The 23066-nt window shown below is 37.2% G+C and overlaps 1 protein-coding gene across 1 annotated transcript in view; it reads left to right on the top strand.

Annotated features, from left to right (window-relative positions):
* The window catches only part of ZNRF2 (zinc and ring finger 2), a 56383-nt gene that overhangs the window by 8871 nt on the left and 24446 nt on the right, over positions 1–23066 (top strand). Inside the window, exon 2 of the mRNA XM_086742778.1 lies at positions 22492–22587. Coding sequence (XP_086598904.1) covers positions 22492–22587 — 96 coding nt within the window. The remainder of the gene's footprint in view (positions 1–22491; positions 22588–23066) is intronic.

The following is a 23066-nucleotide window of genomic DNA, read 5'->3' as shown; positions in this document are numbered from 1 at the left end:
GTGAAGCTTCCATGTGTAGCAAAAGAAAAGTCTGCTTAGAAGTACTTTCTGCAGATTAGCTGAACACAGAGACGGTATTTTAAGAATCTTTAAAAAATTCATTGTCTAATGAAATCTGGACCAATCTGGTGATAGTCTTTCAGAAAACTTGTCTTCCTGCCAAGAATCCTAGTAGTTCCCTGAAAATCATGTCACTTTTGAATCTTGAGTTCCTGCAGCTCTCAGGAGTTTTACTTCTTGTGGACTGAAGAACATCACTCCTCTTTGATTCTTGAGCATGAATATGGATTGAAGTTCCAGTATGGGGAAAAATCTTGTCTGTCTTGAGAAAATGCTGTGCCCCTACCAAATAGAACAGAGTATCATCAGTGAAGCACGTTTCAAGTGGATAATAGTGGACGAGCTCGAGAATATGAGGAACAGTGACAATGGTAAAATGCAGTCCTCTATGGTCATTTAACTGCTTTTACAGGGAGGAAGTCCTCTTCTCATTGTCTTTGCTGCATCAGCAAGGATGACTAGAGTAACCTAAAGCAAGGATGGCTGAAGTAGCCTAAGGCGCCAGACTAGAGCATTTGCTGTCCATTTTCTTGGGTGTTTTGCTGTCCTTTGGGAAGAACAAGTTTAAAATAACACACCTACATTCTTAATGTTGGAAGGCATATTACATTTGTCCAGCAAGTGGCCCAGGGCTCCTGTAGTCTCTTAGACTGAATAAACAGGTTTCATCTTCAGAGGTGATTCTGATTAAGTGTCCTGAAAGGTAGTTTTACTGAGTTCAGGTGTGAAGTGCCCAAATACAGGGTTACCTATGCATCTTTCTTCTAGAGCTTTTTGTTTTTTAGTGTTGTAATTTTGCAGCCTTAATGGTCAGTTAGGGTTGGTTTGAGTGTTTTGGTTTGGGTTTTTTTTTCCTCCCTATCCCTGTGGATATAGTTGTTAGAGGTAGTCAGATCAGTGTGGACAGATATTTGTTATATTTCTATATTGAGAGCAGTACTAAATATATGACAAATAGATTGAGTTCAAAACAAAAAAGACCCCGCTTTTTGTTAAAGCTCTGTCAATCTATTAACAAATTACAATTCCAAAATAATAAAACATAATTGTAAAACTACTTCCACATTTTTAAAGTGCTGTGTAAAGAAATAAAATACTGCTCCACCTGTGCAATAGAGCCATAAGGTTGTTGCTGGCTGAAGAGCAATTATGTACTAGAACAGCATGTGAATGAAAACAGCATGAAATTCACATATGTAAAAGGGCTGTGTGCTATGAAAGAAACACTACTTGAATATCTTATTCAGCTGTCCTAACATTTGACTACTAGATGACTACATTTAGATACTAGATGACAAGTGTACAGGCATTACTTTGCTTCTTAAGGACTGGATTATATTGCTCTTCAGTTAGCTTTAACTGTATGTTTGCTACAGCTTGCTCTTGGATTAGTTTATATCCAAATGTTTCATATCCGTGAATTTGCATGTTTTGTAAGTAGGTTTTTTCCTAACCATGGATGTGAAAACCAAAGTGTTTAAAATGCTATTGAAGTAAAATACAATACTGAAATAGCTTCCAGTTTGGAGGAAATACAGATTCCGTTGCTAGCATAATAAACTGTGTGCTAAGATAAAGTTTGGTTTTCACACACTTGCTAAGACCAGGATCCAGTGACGGCATACAACTAGGGAGTGGAGGAAATGTTCCTTTCAAATGTGGGACTAGTTCTGCTGCAAACAAAGAAATAAGAAGGCTGATGCAAACAATGTGTTTCGTATTGTGCAAGTGTGGGGGATGATGCGTTCAGCTCAAGTTATTCTCCTTTGTGTCTCCACTTTGCGTCTCCAGTTGTAAAGGGGACAGTTGTGTTCAGCTGATGAAGTCAAAAGAAAATGATGAACACAATTAGAGCCAGAGGGCAAGAGTTCCTTCTAGTGGGCTGGGTGGGTGTATATGACTTCCCCCTACCGGTGTGCAGGCAACCAGCCTTTTAAACGTGTTTAATGGTTGTACATTTTGCTTTAAAGCTTTATTCAGAAGAAATGTTCAAAATAGTTTTAAGCTTGGATGATGTAATTTCTTGATGTTAAACAGTTTAATATGTGGAGGAAGTCTTTTGATTTGTGAAAAATGGGCTAGAATTAAGCTTTATGAAGACTGCTTGGGCTGAAAGCAGTGTTGACATTGATCCTAGCCACACAGATAAGGCAAGTTTATGCTGTCATGGAACCTGAGACCATGGAGCGGTTGTCAAAAGCCTTCTAGTTTTTAAATTCTGACCAGTATTGATTCTCTTTTAGGTACTGGCTAGCTGTAATCTTTGATCAAGGCAATTTTGACTACTAGCTAAATAATTTTTTTAAAAAACTTGTTAAATATTGGACCTTTATTTATTTTTTATTATTAAGTGATAGCGCAAAAAATTTCAGTGACCTCTGCTGCAATCCTTGCTTTTAGTAGTGCTGCAAAAGTCAGTAGGAATTAATTTCTGTAATTTCTTTCAACTCTTGGAAAAAAATTATACTCTGGGCAGTATCAGAGTATATCAATATTATCAATGTATATCAGTATTATCAGTATTATCAATGCTAAGTATGACTTGCCTTATATTTGTTGTAACAGACATGGCAGTCTTTCTCCACAAAAGATTTGCTTATGTATAGGTGTTGCCTGTTTTTTAATAGTGAGTTAATGGTATTGACTTCCATTTTAGCTGAATTTTAATTTACTGATGAAAATACAGGCATACAGATTTAGTATTTTATCTTAGTATTTTATTGATGAAAAACAAGTAGCCCAAAGCATCCAAAAATGAAGTGGATCCCTATTGAAGTGTACTAGAGAAGTGTTTCTTGTATTTTGCTGTCCGCAAATTGTTTTCTCCATCTTTGCCATTCCACCAATTGTTCATTAGTTAACTAATGGAAACAGCAGGTGTAGGGGTGTAGTGTGGTATTTGAATGAGGGTGTAGCGTGGTATTTGAATGAGGCTGTAGCATGGTATTGAATGTTGTTGGCTTTTTGCATCTGAAAAGCTGTACGGCCATGCTGTTGGTTTAGTGGTGCGTCTGGATTGCTAACTATGCTGAGAAACTGGGTGCTGGGCTAATGCAGCTATACTGCCTTTTAATAATGGAAATTACTCTAGCTACAGCTCTGATATAGTGAGCTGAGAATGGGAGACCTAAAGGTATTCTGGTGTAGATGAAATTATATCAATTTGGGGATTATTTTGATTTTACCCTTATTTTGCTCGACAGATACCTTAGCTTGCAGGTTAAGTATGCAAAAGTGATGTGTAATTTGTCAACATGAGGAAGGCTCTTAAATGTTTGCAAGCAGTCAAACATTTCTACTTTTATTCAGCTGTAATATTTGTAAGATGTTCTGCATTTTACAAAGTACTGCAAAATACTAATTTAATTATAAGATGCACCTCTAAGGACTCTTATTTTTCTTCATTTTCCCATCATGGATTTGGACTATTTCTGGGCTATTTAACAGCTGTGTCCCATGACAGCCTATTCTTAATTGTACAACTTTGTTAGCTGTAGCATGCAAGCATTCATTGAATTAGTTTAAAAACAAAGGTTTGTATTGACCCTGTGGCTGGCCTGACACTATCCACAACGATGCAGAAAGAAAATAAGTGAAAAACATAAGCACCCCAGGAAATGTTAACCTCAAATGAAATAATCTGAAAGGAGTGTCGAGTTTGTAAGCAAGAGAGAGGAGGGGGAAAATGTCTGTACGGAATGGCAATGTTTGTTGCGTTAGTCTTACTTGGAGGGAATCAGGATGCAAGGATATGTGTGCTGATACAGGTGTCTTTCAGCCTCTTAAACTGTGGTCCTGTGACACAATGAAGCTTGAGAGCCTCTCCTTTTTTCTTCCTTTTCTCTGCCCTCTTGCTGTTTTCTGTGTCGATGAGTCATCTTACTCGCAACACCTGTATTAGTAACTGAAATGCTACTGGAAACAAAAATAAATCTGCAGAAATACTGATTTAGCTGGATCTTAAACATTCCAATTTAAAAGCAAAATCAGTGTCTTAGTTTAGTACTTTAATTTTTTTTTTCCTAGAAAGATATAATTTGGGGTATTATTTAATTTGGATTTTAACCTTGTTATCCTAGTTTTATCTAGCAATAGTTGTATCTGTAGTGTTAATGGAGGAGTAACACTGAAGTGAAATAGATAATTAGTTCTCTATCAAAGAGGCTATTTTGATGAAACTTTTTATTTTAGTTTATCTATTTTTAGGTATTTTCTTGTCTTCAGTTTTTCTGACTTGCAGTTCCCCAAACTTGAAAATCGTGATTAAACTTTTTTTTTTTTATTTTCATTAGCAGTATTTTGAAGTGCACACAAGTCAAAACTGATTAAACTTGCTTCTTCAAAGATCTAACCAGCTACATGTGCTGTACATATAGCACAAGGCATTAAAGCCTGGAACTTAAATGTCAACATATTAAATTCCAGTGCTATCAGTTTTCTGTTTATGCCTTACAAATCTGTAAATTTACAGAACTACACACTTCTAATTCAATTTCAGACATGTGAAATTTCATATAGAAATAGGAGAGGAAGAAAAGCCTCAAGTTAGTACCTTGTTTTTCTTGCATTTTCCCTGCTGTAGTTTCTCTGACATATTTAGCCTTGTGTTGCTTCAGGCAGTGGTGATAAATGTACTAGGTACAATGTTTTTAAGCTACTGGTACAGCTAAAACACTACGAGGACAGCTTTACTCAAGTCAGCCAGTCTTGCATGTGCAGAACTTCTGGTATACTCACAAATCTGCCTTGAAGAGTGTAATCCCATTTGTCAGGAATTGTCATATATAACTGACAAGAATTCCTTCCTCTGCTGGAGGAGAGGAACTCCTTCTGTAATCTCAGTATTCACATCTTTAAATTGTTAGATTTATAGTCCTTTGAAGAAGCTCCTGAACTGTAAGCTAATTTTAATGGTGCTTTCATAACTGTGAAAATCAGTTGATGGTATGCCAATGGAACCCTTTAGCTGAAGGTTTGGAATATTACCACAAGTACTTGTCCATAGAATCATAGAATTCCTTGATTCTATGATAAGCATAGATTTAATTCTAATGAGTGGTGTGTGGGTCAAAGTCTCTTTGATAATGAAATCAATTGATAAGACCTTGAGGTTAACAGCTCTTTCCTAGCACTGGAATGCAGGATCAGCTGGGTTTAGCCCATTCTGAGCAGATGATGTTTATCTGCTCTTTCTTAATTTCTTAATGGAAGACTATCTATTTCCTTGGGTATTTTATTTTGACAACTAATTTTACCGTTGGAAAACTTCCTAATAAGCAAGTTATTCTTACTGTTTTGCAACTAATTCCCAATTTTGAATGCAGAAATTTGCAATTGATGCATTTTTATTAATGAGTAGTTCTTTCTTCATTACAAATGTGAAGGGCTCTTTTTTCCTTTTTACCTGTACTTGACTCTTTCTAGCTATTAGATGCTATTTCAACAATGTGTATAACCTTGAAATGTAACTGAAAGGGCATTTATTGCACTGTTACAGTTGAATATCTCTCAGTTTTTTATATCCACTTACTTTGAGTTAGACTTGTAAAAAGCTCTAGTTTGCTATATACGTTTGACAAAAAAGGACCAGGGTGGTAATGAGGCAGATGAGATTTAACAATAAAGTAAATGTCTTAAACTTAAGTTGCTGTTTCTGTCAGTGGCTGTCTACTTAGATAGATTCAGGAGGATAGACTGATAACAGTATTCATTAAAAACAGACTTATGTAGAGAGTTATCTGGGTTAGCTAGTGAACTTGAAGCTGCTTCTTCCTGTATAAACAAGAAAGCAAGCTGCAGTTATTCCTTAAAGCCGAAAGCGTCCGATTAGGCTGTGAAAAACCTTTCCGTAACACAGACAAAAGTACAATTGTGAATGTGTATACAAGTTGGCACCAGTGCTGTAAGAATTGAGGGAGACTTCAGTGCTCTTACATTCACATGTACCTCATCATCATTTGCACAAACTGAAATTAGTATCTTCCTGTCTTTAAGCCATGAATCTTGCCTAAAGACCAGAAGTAAAAACTGTTAAAAGAGCTTGATTCTGGCCTGTCTGCGGAAGACAGGCCTTATGCATGAATATATCTATTTGTGTCATTGTTGTGGTATTTGGCGAACTGCACTTAATAACAGGAATAACACAAGACTGATAATCAAGGATGACTTGTTCAGGGTTTAGCACGCGCTCCGTAGAAGCCGAAAAGAAGAAAAATCCCAAAGCCCTGCGAGCCCCTCCCCGGCGTGAGCCCTGTTCAGCACCCGCTCTCTGGACAGCTCCAGCGAAGCCTCTTCCAGGCGGCTGCTCCCCTCCAGGTGCTCCCGCTGCCCGGGGGGATGCGCTGGGTTCTTCAGCCGGGAGACAAAAGAAGGTACTTTTCAAGAACAGTACGTTTCATGCTGGCCTAAAGCTTTCTGTGTTGGACTACTGAATTGTGCTTAACAGACCAAGAGTTTGAGATAGACTCTCCTATGAGGACAGGCTGAGAAAGTTGGGGCTGTTGAGTCTGGAGAAAGAAGGTTCTGGGGAGACCTTATAGCAGCCTTCTAGTACCTGAAGAGGGCTTGTAAGAAAGACAAGGAGAAACTCTTCAGTAGGGCCTCTTGTGATAGCATGAGAGGTAATGGTTTTAAAATAGAAGGAAGCAGATTCAAACTTGATATAAGGAAAAAAATTTTTACAATGAGGGTGGTGGAACACGGGAACAGCTTGCCCGGAGAGGTGGTGGATGCCCCATCCCTGGAAATATTCAAGGCCAGGTTGAATGGGGCTCTGAGCAACCTGATCTGGTTGGAGCTGCCCCTCCTCCTTGCAGAGGGGTTGGACTAGATGACCTTTGAAGGTCGCTTCCAATCCAAACCATTCTATGATTCTATTTGCCCCACTTCCCTGTGGTATGGGAAGCAGCTTTGACAGCCTGGAGAGTAGACCAGATAGACTTTGCTTGGAAGGCTTTTTGTAACTTTTTCTAACTCTGACTCATATGCTTACAGTTCCGATGTGTTGTTTTTTTGAGTTTTTTGTTTGTGGGTTTTTGTTTTGTTTTGTTTTTAAGTCTTATTTCGGTTTTAGAAGTTTGGTATTCATCTATTTGTTCCCTTTTATCCTAGGAAATAGATTTCTTGTCACAGCTTTCTCAAACATTGTTAACCTAGTTTCCTTGTTCTTAGTTTTGTCTCTGTTTGTTTTTCATGTGGTTTAAGGGCTTTCTGGAACTAGTTCTTATTTTCTGCTAAAAGTTTTACTAGTCTTGTAGTTTCAGCTGTAGTTTGGACTTCCCTGCTTGGCTCCTTCCAGTAAGTGGAAGTAAAAAAGAAAAAGCGAGTTATACAGAGCCTTTCTTTTATCACACTGTTCAGTTTTCTTTGATGCTGTGTGACACTACTCTTTAAAAAATCAAATTATTAAAATATTTGACCTTTAAATGTTTAAAAACCTGGAGAAACTCATGATATGTTTTGAATTATAGTATTAGAAAGATGCCTTGAGCAGTAGGAGGCTCACTGAAAGAGTAATCTTTCAAAATAACATTAGTTTTTCTTGAGAAGAGGTTAAAATCTAGAAGGTGATATTTGAAAATATTTACTTTTGAAAAGGAGTAGTTTTGCATCCAGTAATGCTGAGGCAACAAGATAAGATCCATCTTTTGTGAGGGGAGGGAAAAGAACAAAACATGTAAATATTTAATTTCACTTAATGGCTTTCAAAGCCAAGATGGAAAATACAGTAATACTTTGATTCATGTGTGAAAACAGGATTTGTAAATACTTCAGTGACCTTTTTCCTTTCTTTTTATGACCCTGCTGCAGAGAGCTGTGTGGTTTGAATATTTTTTCCCTATTGTTAAGTGCAGTTTATTTAAGACAGTATGTGCTTTTTTTCCTACTTACTGTTATCTTTACAAATGTCCTGCAGGATTTTCCTTAGGGGTGGGAATCCTAAGTAAATATTATTTCCTTTTTATGCTGAAGACCTTTCGGTATACTATCATTCCGCTACACTAGCTTCTGCAGGAACATCAGCAGCTTTATTCAGTTTACTCCTAAGCAAAAGAGGAAGCCACATGCATTTCTTACACTTCCTCCCTACTAGAAGAAATAAAGTGAATTTCAGGAGGAAAAGAAAAGAAACTGGGTTTGTTATTTTAATTGTTGGAATACATGCATTTCACCTTCTAAATGAAAAATGGAAATACCATCTTTAAATAAAATTAGTATTAGAATTTTCTCAGTGTCCTGGAAAAGCTATATTTCCAAACCAATTGTCCCTAGCTTATGGGTAACTTTGCTTTGTTTAGGTTGGACCTCTGCCATGTTGCCACGTATCTGCGATCTGTGGCGAGCTGTTGGATCATTAGCGGGGTTGCATTCCACTTTCTTTTCTTTTTCCCCGTGCTTAAACTTGCTTCGTTGGAGAGGTGATATATATATAAAACACAATTTTTAAGTTGAAGGTTTTTATTGAAGTCACATTCTAGAAGTTATTTCTGTGGTATTCTGATTCCTTAGGTTTGATATAAGAATGATTTATTCCCTAAGTCATTACAGAAACATATGGGGATTGGATAGTCCATGAAACAGTATTTGTATTTGCTTGGATGAGGGGGACACCATTTAGGGTGGAACCCACAATTTACATTTAAATACATTAAAAACCTATTTTAACAGGTTAGCCAGTGCAAGACAAAAGCTAGTAGTTTTCTAAGAGGTTTTCTTCCTTGCCTCAATTTCAATTTCTTTCTGTAAAACTGTCCCTGAGGGAATATGAATTGATAATAAAAGTTGTCATAACTGATACTTTAGAAGATGTTCCTATATCTTTTATAAATCACTTACGTGCAAGCAGTTTTGTCTATTTAAAAAAAAAAGTGAAAACTTTGTAGCTGTCCATACATTTGATATCAGAATTTTTGTCCAAATTGATTTAAAAAACTCAGATTTGTATATACATATTCTTGCCAGAATATTAATAAATTATAAGACTGTATTGTCCTTTTAGTACTTTGAATTTATTCCAAAAGGCTTGCTGTTTCATTTTGCTGGATGGTACTAGCCTCAACTTTGTAAGATACCGGGGTAGGTCAAGAGCAACAATAACATACTGCAGAATTTGTAGTCCCACCTATGTTGTAGGTTAAGTAATCTGGTAAATTGACATAAATGCATCTGAAACATTTGATTTATTTTTTTAAGAGCTTAAATGAACTTTTTTTTTCCACTTGAATCTGTCACTGTATGGTTCTAGAGCGTCTAGATGACAGCATAACAAAATTAGTCCATCTCAAGATTTAGCGCAACTTGTAGGAATTTTGTTGCATGTACACCTGATGAGTGAGTTGAAGTTTTTATTTTTCTTTATGGAAGTCATTGTAAAGATGTTGTTGCGTGTTGTGAACTCCCTTCCTTACCTAAGAGCTTAATTTTCAATGTTTTGAATGTCTCTGATATCAACAAAAATCGTCCTACCTATGCAATAGTGAAGGAGGGCAATTTCCATATTTACATTGACTTCTCCCCAGAAGCATATACATGTGTATAAAACATTTGTATTCCCCTATGTGTGACGTAACCCTTCTAACTGAATCTGTTTTTTTTTTTCCTTTGGTCATATTTAGGCCAGCTGAACAGTTTTGATACAGGTTTAGCTAAGAATTGGTTTTACACAAAGAGCAGAATTTCAGTCTGTCGTACCACGTTCTGTGGAGAGTGCCGGACAGACAGCATGTCAGGCTAAAGTCACAGAACAAGTTCAGCAATCACTTGTTTTTCAGCCTAGAGCTGGAGGGTCTCCCTGAAAGATTAGACAGCTGTTAATCTTCTGGAGCCTGCCTACTGCCCTGGGGAGATGTCTTCCAAACCAGAAACTGCTGTTGCAGATTATAGTATTAATAGAATGAATGGTACAATGTCTATACAGTTCTGGAAAGCAAAGACCTAAGTTTAAATGTTTAAATGGTATTCTTGCTGCACAAACCCAGGAATTGTATTGAGTATTGCTTCTTCTCAAGGAAAAACCAATAAAAGAAGGTTTCTCTTATTGGCGCATCTCCCAGTTTACTAATTTCTGATTTGATCCAACTGCAGTGAAGGACAGGTACAGCAAGACCTCCACTAGAGAGAGGAAGAGTGTGCTTTTGTGATGACCAACAGGAATATGGGGCATCCTTTGGGAGCTTTTATTAGGTGTTCCTGAAAATGGTAGTTAAAGGCAAATTTTAAAATAAAGTGCTTGATGAAACAAAAAAGCCTAGAAGCAGAGGCTGTCTTTTATATGCCTGTGGCTCACTTCTCAGTAGTCTTTAATATGGATAGAGTTTACTATGGAAGAACTGGAACAAGTCTGTCTTTTCACCAGAGCTCATGACTTATGCCTGGCTTAATCTCATTAATTTGTTGATGGCCATACTGTGAAATTTATTCCAGTTGCTGTTCCTGCATTCACCTGCATGTGATGGACTTCCCTTCTGAGGGCTTCTCCTATAATGTAAGGAGTGGATTTAAGCTAGTGTCCATGTGGAAAACAGCTACTTTGACCTCTCCTAAAATTCAGAATAAGAAATCCTTCTAGAAAACTGGTAACAAGGTTTAAGTGTGAGAGAGTTATTCTTCAAGAGCATCATGGAGATTTTTATTTTGTAAGACATTGAAAGTACATCTTCTGTCTACTGAAACAGAAGTCTTGTTGAAGGACTAATGTTCCTTAGATAAAGGAGATCTAATTTGAAACAGAAAAATTCTTATAAATGATCTTAATTCTCTGCAGTTCTTAAAACCTGGTCTGTGAAAAGTAACGACGAGACAATTCAGTAGCCAAATACTTAGCAGTATAAAGTCTTTCTTGCTTGGAGAATTGTTTGTTTAACTGAAAGTGCCTTTTGAGAACTGTTGTTTCTTTAACAACTTCTCAAAATCTTCTGTGAATTTTTTTTCAACCTAGAATGAAAGGCTACAATGAGAATAGATATAAATCTGTGTCTCTAATAATTTTGGCATTGGGGTCGTAGTAGGAGTCTTGAGTAGTCTTACATCAGGACTTCAGACTTCTGAAGAGATGGAAGATGCATAAATTACTTAACGTGCATCATGGAAGTTTGGTTTGGGGGGTTTTTTGTTTTTGTTTTTTAAGTACATTGTTTGCTGCTGAAGTATGTATATAATACACATTTGGGGTGCATCCTTCATTAGTTTGTCTCTTTTTCTAGAAATCCGCAGGTTTTTGGTGTGGAGTTTTTGTTTGTTTTGTTTATATCATGGAAGGGTTTACGTAAATGCACCTTACTGGTCTTTGCCCTCTAGCTGCTCTTTTGATCCTATCAGTCTCTGAATTGTTTTATGTGCTGCAGGCAGGCTGGCTGATACAGCAAGGTGCAGTAGGCTGCTCCAGTATACCACTGGCACAGCTCAGAGTCCAGCCTGCTTGGGCTGGTCCCCACGGACTGATGTGCACGCGCAGGAAGGGGCAGCAAGAGCCGAGGAGGTGGTGCTGCCAAGAGACAGAAGGAAGGTGAAGGGATGAACAGGTACATGAGCTGAGAGGAGTGAAGGCTCAAACTCTGGCATTCTTTATGCTGCCCTCAAGAGCTGTTCTAAAGAGCTTTTTTCTTCTTTCAAAACCAGATTATTTTTTTTTCCTTGAGCATTTTATTCTTTATATTTTCACTGTGGTTTTAGGAACAGGTGGTAGAGCCTTGCTAACTCATTAGGTTAGGCTCTGGTTAAGAAGGCAGCATTACATGGAAAGGCAGAGCACATTTATGTCATTATTTGCTTTTTCTGTGACCCTTGTTTCAATGTCATTGTGGGCAAATAGCATTCTTATATAAGGTGACACCTAGAGACTTATGAGAATTGTTTGTCTTTCTGTGTAAGCTAGGGCAAGTTTCTTACTGCCTTTCTAAAGTATGTAATAGAAACACTGCTCCCATTGCAACCATTGCTTTTTCCTGTCTATTTTAGAGTGTAAGCTCTTTGGAGGAGAGACTAATACATATATGTGAACATATTTGCAGCATTTGGCACGCTATGATCCTGATCTTATAAGGACATCCTGCAATAGGAGCACTAACTGTGTTTGCTCTTTAGTCAGTTGTTTCAAAAACAAACAAGAAAACAAAACAAAACCACACAAAAACCCAAACAAAACTCAACACCACTTTCTTATTAAAGTTCTGTAAGATTTTGCAGAATATGGTATGGGTGCTAGGTACCCTCTTAATATAGGTACAAGACTGTAAATATAGACAGATCTGTCATGACTGATCTGTTTAAAGCATGGAAGTCAATAGCTTGATTTTTCTCCAGCTTTTACTGACAGTAGTTAGAAAACTTGGTTGGGGGGTTATTTCTTCAAGTTCTTCTTCAGTTCTATGTTTTTGTGAACTAACTATGCATCTTCTTATTAGGCATTTTGCGTGTTTTCTTCACTATGGTACATCCCCAAATGTTATTAAAAGGTTGTCTCTTAGAAATAGGAACTTTTGCAAAACTAATTATTATAGTACATAAATATGTATCATTCAAACTTTAGAAACTGCCCTCACATTTTATCAAAATTTGTAAATAATTCATGTTGAACACTTAAATTCTGTTAATACTGAAGGATTTAAATGATCTAATTCTAGTGTACACCTTTCTGAAATTGTTTTGTAATCCTTGGTTTTCTCCCCATTTTGTAAGATTCTCTTTAATTATTCTGTTAAAAGTCTGACTTCTTATGAATCTACATCCTAGTTTCTGCAGTAGTTCATACACTAAGGTAAATATTTTACCAATTGGAAGAGCAGAAGGGTCAGTGCAGAATGAACTTATCTTAGTTTAATTTTCTATTTAAAAATGAAAGGCTGCTTTATGATAAGCAAAATTCCTTTTTGCTGAAGATCAATGATATTTTTCAGCCCGGACTCTTCTGCTAAGCTCAGTCCTTTTTCATAAGTCGTACCTTGACCCTGGGAAAAAAACCCAAAACCCCAAATAAATAAACAAACCAACAACCATACTTACTTTACTCTCAGCAGTTTCAAGTGAATGGAAGCAAATTAGTCCACAGGTTTGATATTTCCCTGCAGAATTGGGAGACTGGTGCATTCTGTGGAGCACTGTTATTGTGAGAGCTAAAGAGGGAAAATATGAAGTATACTAACACAGGAAAGTCTACTGTTCTGCTTAGGTAATGAAAATTATTGTATGTGTGATTAAAAAATGAGATTAAAAGCACAACAAGTATGCTTTGAAACATTTGTCCTTGACTTTCTTGAAACTGTACTTTTAATAGGTATCATTTTTCTGTTATACTGAATGATAAATTTAATTATAACTACTTTTGATGTATAATTTAATGTTGCTGTTGAAAAAATGACTTTATTATGTTTAGAATTAATATTTAAACTCCTGAGAACATCCCACATAATAATTTAACTTTTTATTTAAATATGTTCTTCCCAGTTGTAATCTTTAATATTTTGTACTCTGACTTTTTGTCATTGATTGATTTTCCCCTTTTTTCTTTGTCACTGCTACCTCTATTTCTGCAGGAACAAGTAGGTTTTTGGTAAGTATTTCAACTAAATCAGACTTCACAAAGTTTTGCCTTAGTGGGGACTCTTTTTTCTTTTTTTTTTTTCTTTTCTTTTTTCTTTTTTCTTTTTTTTTTTTTTTTTTTTTTTACCCTCACTTACTTTGGTAAAAACTTTGTAGACAACAGACCGGTTGTCTGTAAATGCTATGCTTTCTCAGGTGTCCATTATCGCCTTGTTTGTGTAGTAGAGTAACAGTTTTCAGATTCTTGGAGAGACTTTGTCTTCTGCATGCTTTCAAGCAGCATCATTATCTGTGCTGTCTTCTAAGATGCTGCCTTCTCCTGGGGCTGGCTCCTTTGTTCCTGTCTGCTGCATTTCAAGTGCAGTGTTTAGTTTGTCTTTCCCATTTCTTTTTTTCGTAAGACCTCATATGCATTTTGGCCAGTTTGCTCAGAAGACTTCTCTGCATCCGACAAGATGCTCTGTTTCACATGTTCAGTTTAGTCATCCTTGTCAACCATTATTCAGCCATTTTCACATCATACTTCTTCCCTTTTAGCTATCATTAAATATACTCTCAGCATGGTATGGCCACCCTCTCCTCTCTTATTATCATGCTTCACATAATTTTAATCAGATTTGTTGCATTGTGCAGTACAAGTTTTCAAGATATTTACATCTGTGTATTTTCAAAAAGCAGGACTTCATTCTTTCTTCTTATCTTGGAGCAGCTCTTCCTATACTTCCTTTTAAATGATGTGATTTCTAATGGAAACATTCTCATTAACCCTATTATATTTTGAAAGTAGTGGCTTTATTGACAGTGTGAAGGAGGGGAGGAGAATGTAGACAAACTGGTTCCCTGTACTTAAAAATTTTTAGTAGTCTTGCCAAATTTTGTTACTCTAGAATAGCCTACTTCTGCAGTAGAACACCGTTATTCTGTTTGTCTTCCTCAACTTTAATTGTGAAATGATGCGTGGAAAGACTTCTTTCAGGTGTTTGAGAAAAATATTGCTACAGGCAATGAGAGAAAATGGAAGGAGTAGGAAAATTAAGGAAAAAAAAAGTGTAGGTTCAGGAGACACTAAGAATGAGAGAGAATTCTTCCTCCTTGAACTGTGATAGATGAGTTAAGAGCTAAAAAGCAAAGGGAATATGTAATATCTCTAATGTCAAAGTCTTAAGGCATTTCATTTGCATAAAGTTTTCAGACCTCCAAGGTGACTTACAGTGAGTTATTTGTCATCATCTGGTAATGCAAGAACCAAGCTTGTTTGACAGGTTAATCTTTCTTGCCATGTGTAAATAAAATACGTATGTGCCCCAAACTGTTGACCATGCTTTCTGGCTGCTTGCTTTCTGAATAAGGTTGTTGATGGGGCTCCAAAATGCATCCAGCCTGGCTTACCTGTGTATTCAGACAACTTTGCTGTCCTCCACACAGCTCCACAAGATTTCTCCAGAGTGGTAAGAGCCCCACTTGTGTACAGAAGCCTCTGAAATGGTTATAAGGGCTAGTTTCCTCCCATACTACTGATGTTACACTGCCAGTGTAGCTAGAAGGAGACCTTGCCCTTATCTCTACTTGCCAGAGATCTGACAATGAATAGACAGGAGAGAGGGAGGAAAATTTTCTTGCTCGTACCTTTAAATCTACCAAATGCAACTCCCAGCATAAGTTTATATTCACACGTATCTGTCTTCAGTTGCTTCTGTTCTGTGGAGAAACTTGTGACATGTCTGAAATGCAGTTAATAAAGTAGTAAGTGAAAGAGTGAGTTAATAGCTTTCAAGTGGCTTTAAAAACTATTCTTGCTTGTGTGCTTGTCAGTTTGAAAGTGCAAAGACTCTAGAAGTCTGGATGAAGAGGACTTGAGCAGTCTCTCATCTACCTTGACCACAGACCCTATGAATGATGGGATGGCAGGGTAACACCCACCCGCAAACACAGGTGGAGCTAAGAAGGTCTTTCCTCTTCCATTTGTTGGGTGCTTCAATCAGTCTAAAATGTTACTCTTATAAAGCTCTTCCTCTAATAACAACCGTTCTTATTTTTGTATTAAGAGGTGAAATCAGTTTTTCCACAGGTCTTTCTCACCTGTAATTTCATCTTTTGGTTTGCAAGATATTTCAACACAGGGCTTTTTTTCTCTCTTTTAATGATTGTATTTATTGTCTCCAGAAGTCTTTCCATATGGTGCTATGTTCTCCTGGCTTAGGCCGTTGACAGCATAAGGAAGGATGGAAGCTAGAGAACTACGTGTCTCTTCACCGAGACACTTTCTGCCTTAATAAAAATCTTCTGTACATAAAATGGCAAACTTTCTCCAAGTAGCCGTTTGTATTGGGAGCTACAGCACCTAGAAATTCTTATGTTGAGGGTTCCCTGGGAATTGGTAATGCTTTTTTTTTCTTTTACATTCTAACTTAAAGACATTTAAAAAATGTAAGCTCTCTGTTCTTGAATCTAGTGCAAAATGATCTTCATATTCTCTTTGATGGTAGGGGTAGAGTTGCCAGGTAAGATGTTAGCTGGGTTAAAGCAGTGTGCTTCCATGAACAGAACTTCATGGTTTTGAGCTTAAGGAATTACTCATTCTGTCTTTACGTTTCAGCTGTCTGAGGAGAAGGGAAGAGAGAATGCTGTCGCCACATAACTCTGACAGACCATGCAGTCTTTACTGGAACTTTTTTTTCTTTAAGTTTTACAAATTAATTTTACAGAAGAAGGGAGTAACAGAAGTTTGACTTGACCAGGACTGTTGTTACTTCACCGAAAATCTGAATTATTTCCATCTGTCTTTCTGCCATTCTTACAATCTCGCTTCATAATCCTCTACACAGCTGAATATAAAAGGAAGAAGTAGAGGCATTATACTTTGACTTTACTAAAATGTTTACGCTGTTCTGCTTTATATTCTCATTAGCAAACTTGGAGAATATGGTCTAGGTGAAAAAGTAGGCGGATGCTGAAATAGTTGGAAAAAAAATCCTGTGGCTGCTCTAGGAAGAGCAATTCAAATAAAGTATCACAGTGGTCTACTTTGAGTCCATTTTCAATCATGCTTTTTTTATTTATTTTTTTTTTCTTCCCCAGAGGATGGGCACTTTGAAAAAGGAAATATAATGCCAAATATAATACCAAGCTTGTATGATTTGAAAGCACTATGGAGGGCAAAATTGGAATTCATAATTGTTTTTGGCACGTTACAAAAGTGTTCAGAATTGATTAAAAAATACAATTGAGAATTACTAAATGTGAGGCGAAATAAAACATACCACTAAAAATTGGGACCTGGCTAGTAACAGTTCTGCTGAAGATTTAGGGATTGTTATAGGTCATGAGAGGAATAAGCTAATAATCTGCTGGTTTGTTTAAAAATGTACGTGTATATGCACACAGATAAGAGATATTTCTATGTGTAGATAGACCTATATACTCTCTATATATTCTATATATATTCAACACCTCGTGTAACCGAACGATGTGATAGGTAACTTTATTTTTGCTTAGAGCTTGTGATGTCTTAGCCTGAAACCTCTGCCCAGTTCTTGGCAATGCAATATGTTAAGGCTGGAAAGAGTCCAGAGGACAGCAATAGGAATAAAAGTTTAGACATCAGGGCCTGTGAGAAAAGATTAGAGTAACTCAGTATTTTTCAGGCTAGGGGAAGAAGGTGAAGGATGCACATTTTCCAGTGTGAACATATTTTTTATACTGAGGACAGTTACCAACTGTTTTCCATGTCTACTGAACACATAAGAGTAATCAACCTGTTTTGAAAGTGAAGGCTGCCAGATTAGCGATTAGGGAAGATTTTTCTAGCTGCCTAGGAATAGCTGATCAGCATTGTAGGTTGTCTGTAAAATCTTTCACTAGTTGATTTTTAAGTGCAGATTAAATCTTCTAAGTACATTTAACCCAGTTTCCCAGTATGGGATAGGCTTGGTGATCTCTTGAGGTCCTTTCTAACATCTTTCTCTGATTATGTGAAGTCTTTTCTGCTTATTGAGGGGAGGGGATTATTTGTGTTGTTTTGTTAGCATCATTGTGCAGGCTTTATTTGTGTGACAGTAATCTTGAATACCACCCTCATGCCATCATGTTTACTGGATGCTGTGCTTCCAGATTGTCTATACTTATTTTTCTAAGTACCGAAGAACGAGCGCAAGTACGTAAGTAACATTTGTTCAGGCTTCGTATTGTCAAATGCATATTAGAAAAGTATGTGTATGCAAGGATTTATCTTTTCTTATGACTTCTTTAAATGTAAACCGAGATTGATTTATTTGTCTTACTTGAAAACACAAGGATACAAAAACTTAAAATACTAAGACGTTGCATAGTTATTTTAAAAGAACAGCTGGTCTCGTTATACTTTTAGTTTGGTTTTGGCAATGTTCCAGTTGAGATGTTTTCTGCTGAAGGGTTACTCTGATCAGACTGATGCAGTGTTTTGCATTGGTGCAGATTTTATTTGTGGTTATTTCTTGCTACAACTGTTTAATATGGACCAAAAGGATCATCCCTTCTCCTATGCAAGTCTAATACTGCTTTAACATCTTTCCTTTATCTGCAGTTCTGTGACAATGTGCGCTGTATTGTCTGGACGCTCTTAGCTCTTTTTTTTCCCCACCACAAAGTAGATATTCCAGAAGGAGTGCCAACATGATTTTGCAGAAATTGGAAGTCCAGGAGTTTGTTATTTGTTGAATGGTTTTTGTTTGCTTCACTGCGCACTGAACTGCAAGTTAAGTGTCCGATGTTTGGAAAGCAAGGCAAATACAGTAAGATATCAATGAAAGGTTGAAATTGGTACAGATAGAGCGAGTGATCACCCATCAACGTCTCCCTGTGGGTAGTTTCCAAGCCTGCCAGAGATTAAAGTTATGAGTTTGGTAGGTGGATGTGAGAGAAGATGGGAATTCTTGGCAAACTGGAGGTTCATTTGCAGAAGACAGCAGAGTCTGAACAAAGTGATACATTCAAGAGAATGAGAGAGAGAATTTGCTGTATTTAAGACCTGCTACTTATGCAGATTTAGTTATTTCAAACTTTCTGTGCCATCTTGGCATTTTCTAGTAGCCATACTGCAACTTTCTGTTCTATCTCTCTTTTCTTGTAATTGTACTCTTTTCGAGGATTATGGGTTTGTTTTAAGTAATGTTTTACTTTCAGTATTGTAGTCAGGGTTGTGAAACTAGATGATGGGAGCTTGTAAGAATTTGTCTTCCTGCCTCTTAAGCATGCAGTTGCTAAAGTCAACTAGAGGTCTGTGCTTGCTCAGTTTTGGTGCTCAGTTCTTTCCTGCTATACAGAAAGAGAATGGGGTGAGAGGTCATTCTTCGCCATCTTAGGTTGTATCACAGGCAATGCTCTCTCTGCTGTGGGAGAAGGAAGGACAGCTTTGCTGTGGCATGCTGACAAACAGTGATGACCCTAATAGAACAGTGATAGTTCCTTATCTTGGGTGAGGATAAGGGATGCTGTGAAACCAACACCTTTGTAAGAGCTGGATTTTTTGCTTAGAACTGTACATTATTTCTTGACTCTCCTTGTAAAGAGAATGAGAAAGTAGTTGAGTTTTGTAGTTTTTAGAGGACACTTCACATGACGCCACCTCATCTGATGACTACTTCCACTTTATCGTCCAGATGTCTGTGAATGCATTGTTTCTCTGCAAAACTCAGTAAAACAAGTCATGTAGAGAGCAAGTTATTTTTTACCTGTTGCTGATTGTTAGAGTCATGTGAAACTTTCTTCAGGTTACCAGAATTGTTCCTTGAAACTGATGGTGAAAACAAACATAGGCTATAAATGTTGGTAGCCTGCTGGGCAGTGGTACAATAGAGTCTTTGTTCTTACAGAGTACTTAATTGTAAACTGGGTCGTGAAACTATTGCCTTCTGATTTGAGGAAAGGTGGGAAAATACCGGCTTCTTTTAAGGACCTTTAACTGCCTTGTGGACGCTGCTGATTGTTCACTTATTAATGTTTTTCAAATACAGTTAAAAATAAAGTAAATATTGTGTCTACAGTCAAAATAATTTGTTCTTTGGGATTACTAAAGGAGTTGGAAATTATAATTTCCATCACACAAAACCTACACTGTGCATCTCTTGGGGAAGATGGCTAAACCCAGGAGCTGGTTATTGCAGCAGAATTTTGTGAAAGAATGAGAAGTTGGATTTCACTTGTATTTGAAAAATGTTTCAGCAAGTGTTGCAAGCTCAAGGCTGTTTTTCTGCTGTTATGCTAGTCTCTGGTATGCAGCTGATGGTGGTTACTGAAGAACATATTTTCCACAAGATACCTTTGCCACTGGCAGCTAAGTTGTGTGATTTCTACTTCTTGAGCTTTTCAGTGTACTGTTGTGCAGGCTGAGTAGGGCTGCAGCCGTCAGATATCCAGACTTGCTGTGTCAGGAGCATATTTGTCGTTGTTTAACTATTACCTTTAGATCCTCCTTGATACTGGACAAGCCACAAGATACTGTATTGTTAAAATACTTGCTATATTGCTGGAATGCGGACCGTTTACTAGCTTTAGGGGCAGGTACATGGTAGTATAAGCACGTTTAGCTGAATAATCTAGATGGAAAACCAGAAAGATTTTTCACAGCTGTCTATCTTTAAGCATGTTTTTTTAAGTAAAAGCATTATTACTGTTACTATCATCATCACCATTATTTACCCAAACTCTCCCTAATATTTTATTTGGATTTAAGTATTCCCTCTAAGCTTTCATGGGATATATACCTTCTTAATAACACTGTTAACTTTAGCAATGGTTCTAAAGACCTATTGATGGTTTTCTCTGCCCCCTGTCACTCCCAATTAGATGTGCTGATGACCCTAGAGAATAAACTGGAAGGGTTCTGTCCAGAAAGCAAAGGGAATCTGTTAATGACTGTCTCGGTGCTTAACTAGCCATGAAGATAGATGTTAACTTGCTGTAATGCAAACACTCCCTTCTGGCACGGCAGGACTTGGTCTGCAATGTATAAGGAAGTTATGTGCTTTTTCACATCAAAATATGGTGTCAATTATGCCTTATAGAAGCATATAAATGAGAATAATGCATGGGTCTTGGTGGTTTTGACTAGACTTAAGAGTAATCAGCTGCATTAGGCTGATAAAGGTTAAGAGAAAATTTACCCTGGGTCAGTTTTTGAAGAAAACTGTAACGAAACAGTTACGTGTGGCTTTGTGTGTTTGGAGGACTGAGATACTAATTTCGATTTCAGTCATGTTGTCACGCAGCCTGGAGGAAGGAGGCTACACAGTGGCTGAAGGGTCACTGACAAAGCTTTCTACAAGTAAATTAATCCTTTCAACTTGGTTTTTTTTTTTTTTTTTCCAAATGATGTGTTTGGCTGTTCTGTGCTTATTAACCTGTGGTTGTAACTTGTTTCTAAAGAAAGATCTGGGTTGGGGAGGAGGATTACAAATACATAGAGAATAGTAATAATTAAACTGAAATGTAAGACTGACACAAGAAGAAATAGGTATGAACTGCTTGTGACTAAAATGGGAAGAATCAGAACTGTACTTTATCTCAGGAAGTGGTTTCCAACACGTGCTCAGCTGCTGCTCAGTTCCTCCTGGGTGCTACCAGTTGTCTGCTTTGACTTGCTTCCTATTAGCTGCACTAAAGAAGTAAAAATCGTCGTCTTGATAAATAAAGTGCATTACTTACATCAAGTGCTAATGCTTCAGGTTAGCTGCTTAATCTACATCTGGGTAATAATTAACAGTAAAGGTCCAAATTCTCAGGCATCAGTAACTTGAAAGTGCAGCATCAAGTCGCTTGTCATCCTTGACTGACTCGGTTCATTGTGGGCTCCCAAGGTTAGAAGTACAAAAGCAAGGGGCACCAAGGTAAAACATGGGGGAGCAGGCCCAGATGCGGATCTTGGTGGAAGGTGCAGTGGCCTTTTATACATGTCTGCATCATTACTTTTCAACAGCATCAAAGAAATTCTGGCTTTGCACTGAGCATGGATTTAGATATTTTTGCTGTAGGTTGTCCTGTAGGTGTACTCCTTAACAATTGTTACGCATCAAGATCCCTGTTGGTGGCTTTTTCTTTCTTGTTTGCGTGTCAATTATTCAGCAGATCAAAATCAGTCGGACTTTTCTGTGAACTGTAAAACTTGTCCAACCAATCTTGTTCTTTCACTGGAAGACTGCAGTCTTTGGTAATTACGTGAAGTATGAAGCAGTTTTGTCATGGACTAGTATGCAGTTGCATCACAATCTCAACTGTCTTAATTATTCTTTACCCCGTATTGCCGCAGGCTGTGACCTCAAAAACTAAACAAGGTTATGCTTGGCTAGGATGAGAGAAGTCAAACAAATTCAGTGCTACAGGAAATATTAGTGATTCAGTAGGTGAGACGACACCTCTGAGTTAATGTTTTCCCTGTGCTCCAGACTGGTAAGAGATGCTGCAGCTTACATGGTGAGATGTAGAACTGAGATCCTTTGTTAAAGTTTCAGTGCTCTTTCTGGTAAAAATGAAGATGTTAATTCAAGGTTGCTACCCAAGTTCAGATTTTAATGGCTATGTTTGCTACACATTTCTAATTTCTATTTTAGTAGTCATATTATCCCCTTGCTCCTGTCTTAAACTGTTCTTAGAGTTGTTGGGAAAGTTTGCATTCCAGAGGTGCCGACATGTTTGCAATTGGCAACAGATCAATTTGCAGAAACAACGGTCCATTTTGAGATCTTTTGAAATCAAGGGAATTGTATTCATGTAAAAAAATGTCAGGTCAAAACAGAAAAGCTGCCAGGTATTTTTTTTCCCCCCTTTCTTTTAATGTGTGCAGAATAGTTTTTTTTGGCTTGAACGTACATATTTGCAACGTGGTTGAATGTACCCACACTTACATATTTTCATTTTCCATAGGATTCAAGTGCCCTGTATGTTCAAAATTTGTATCTTCTGACGAAATGGATTTACATCTTGTGATGTGTTTGACAAAACCAAGGATAACGTACAATGGTAAGAAAGAAGTAAGCTGATAATTTATTAATTTTAAACATTAGAATGATAATAATTCTTTATGTAACAAGATACTCTGGTAACTAGTTCAGAGCACTCAGAAGTGATGTATGGTTTTTCTTGTAGTTTATTTTTTCAAATTAATTCCTAACAACGTGGTCTTTTATTTTATTTTTTTTTATGCTGCATGCCAATACAATTTACACTGTTAACGTGTTCTGCAAATATAAAATTATTCTTATTTGAGCGTGTTAATTCCATTTTTTTTACCACAAGCTCAGATATTGGTCAGTATGTGTTTAGTGTCCACTTGAGGTATGCGTAGCTTAAACATCCTCTCATCTAATGACATCAAGTAGTGAGGTAGGTCAATCAAGTCTCCTTCTGGGAACGTTATTAAGGACTGTTACTTCATGCACTGTGCATTTGCACATTGTTCAAGAAAGTGACCCTTTCTTGAAGGAGCTGAAGAACTTTCT

The sequence above is a fragment of the Chlamydotis macqueenii genome, chromosome 2 (assembly GCF_036417535.1).
Source record: "Chlamydotis macqueenii isolate bChlMac1 chromosome 2, bChlMac1.mat, whole genome shotgun sequence".
In the NCBI taxonomy this organism is placed as follows: Eukaryota; Metazoa; Chordata; class Aves; order Otidiformes; family Otididae; genus Chlamydotis; species Chlamydotis macqueenii.
Note: the sequence above shows the minus strand (reverse complement) of the source record. Positions and strands in the feature narration are given on the sequence as shown.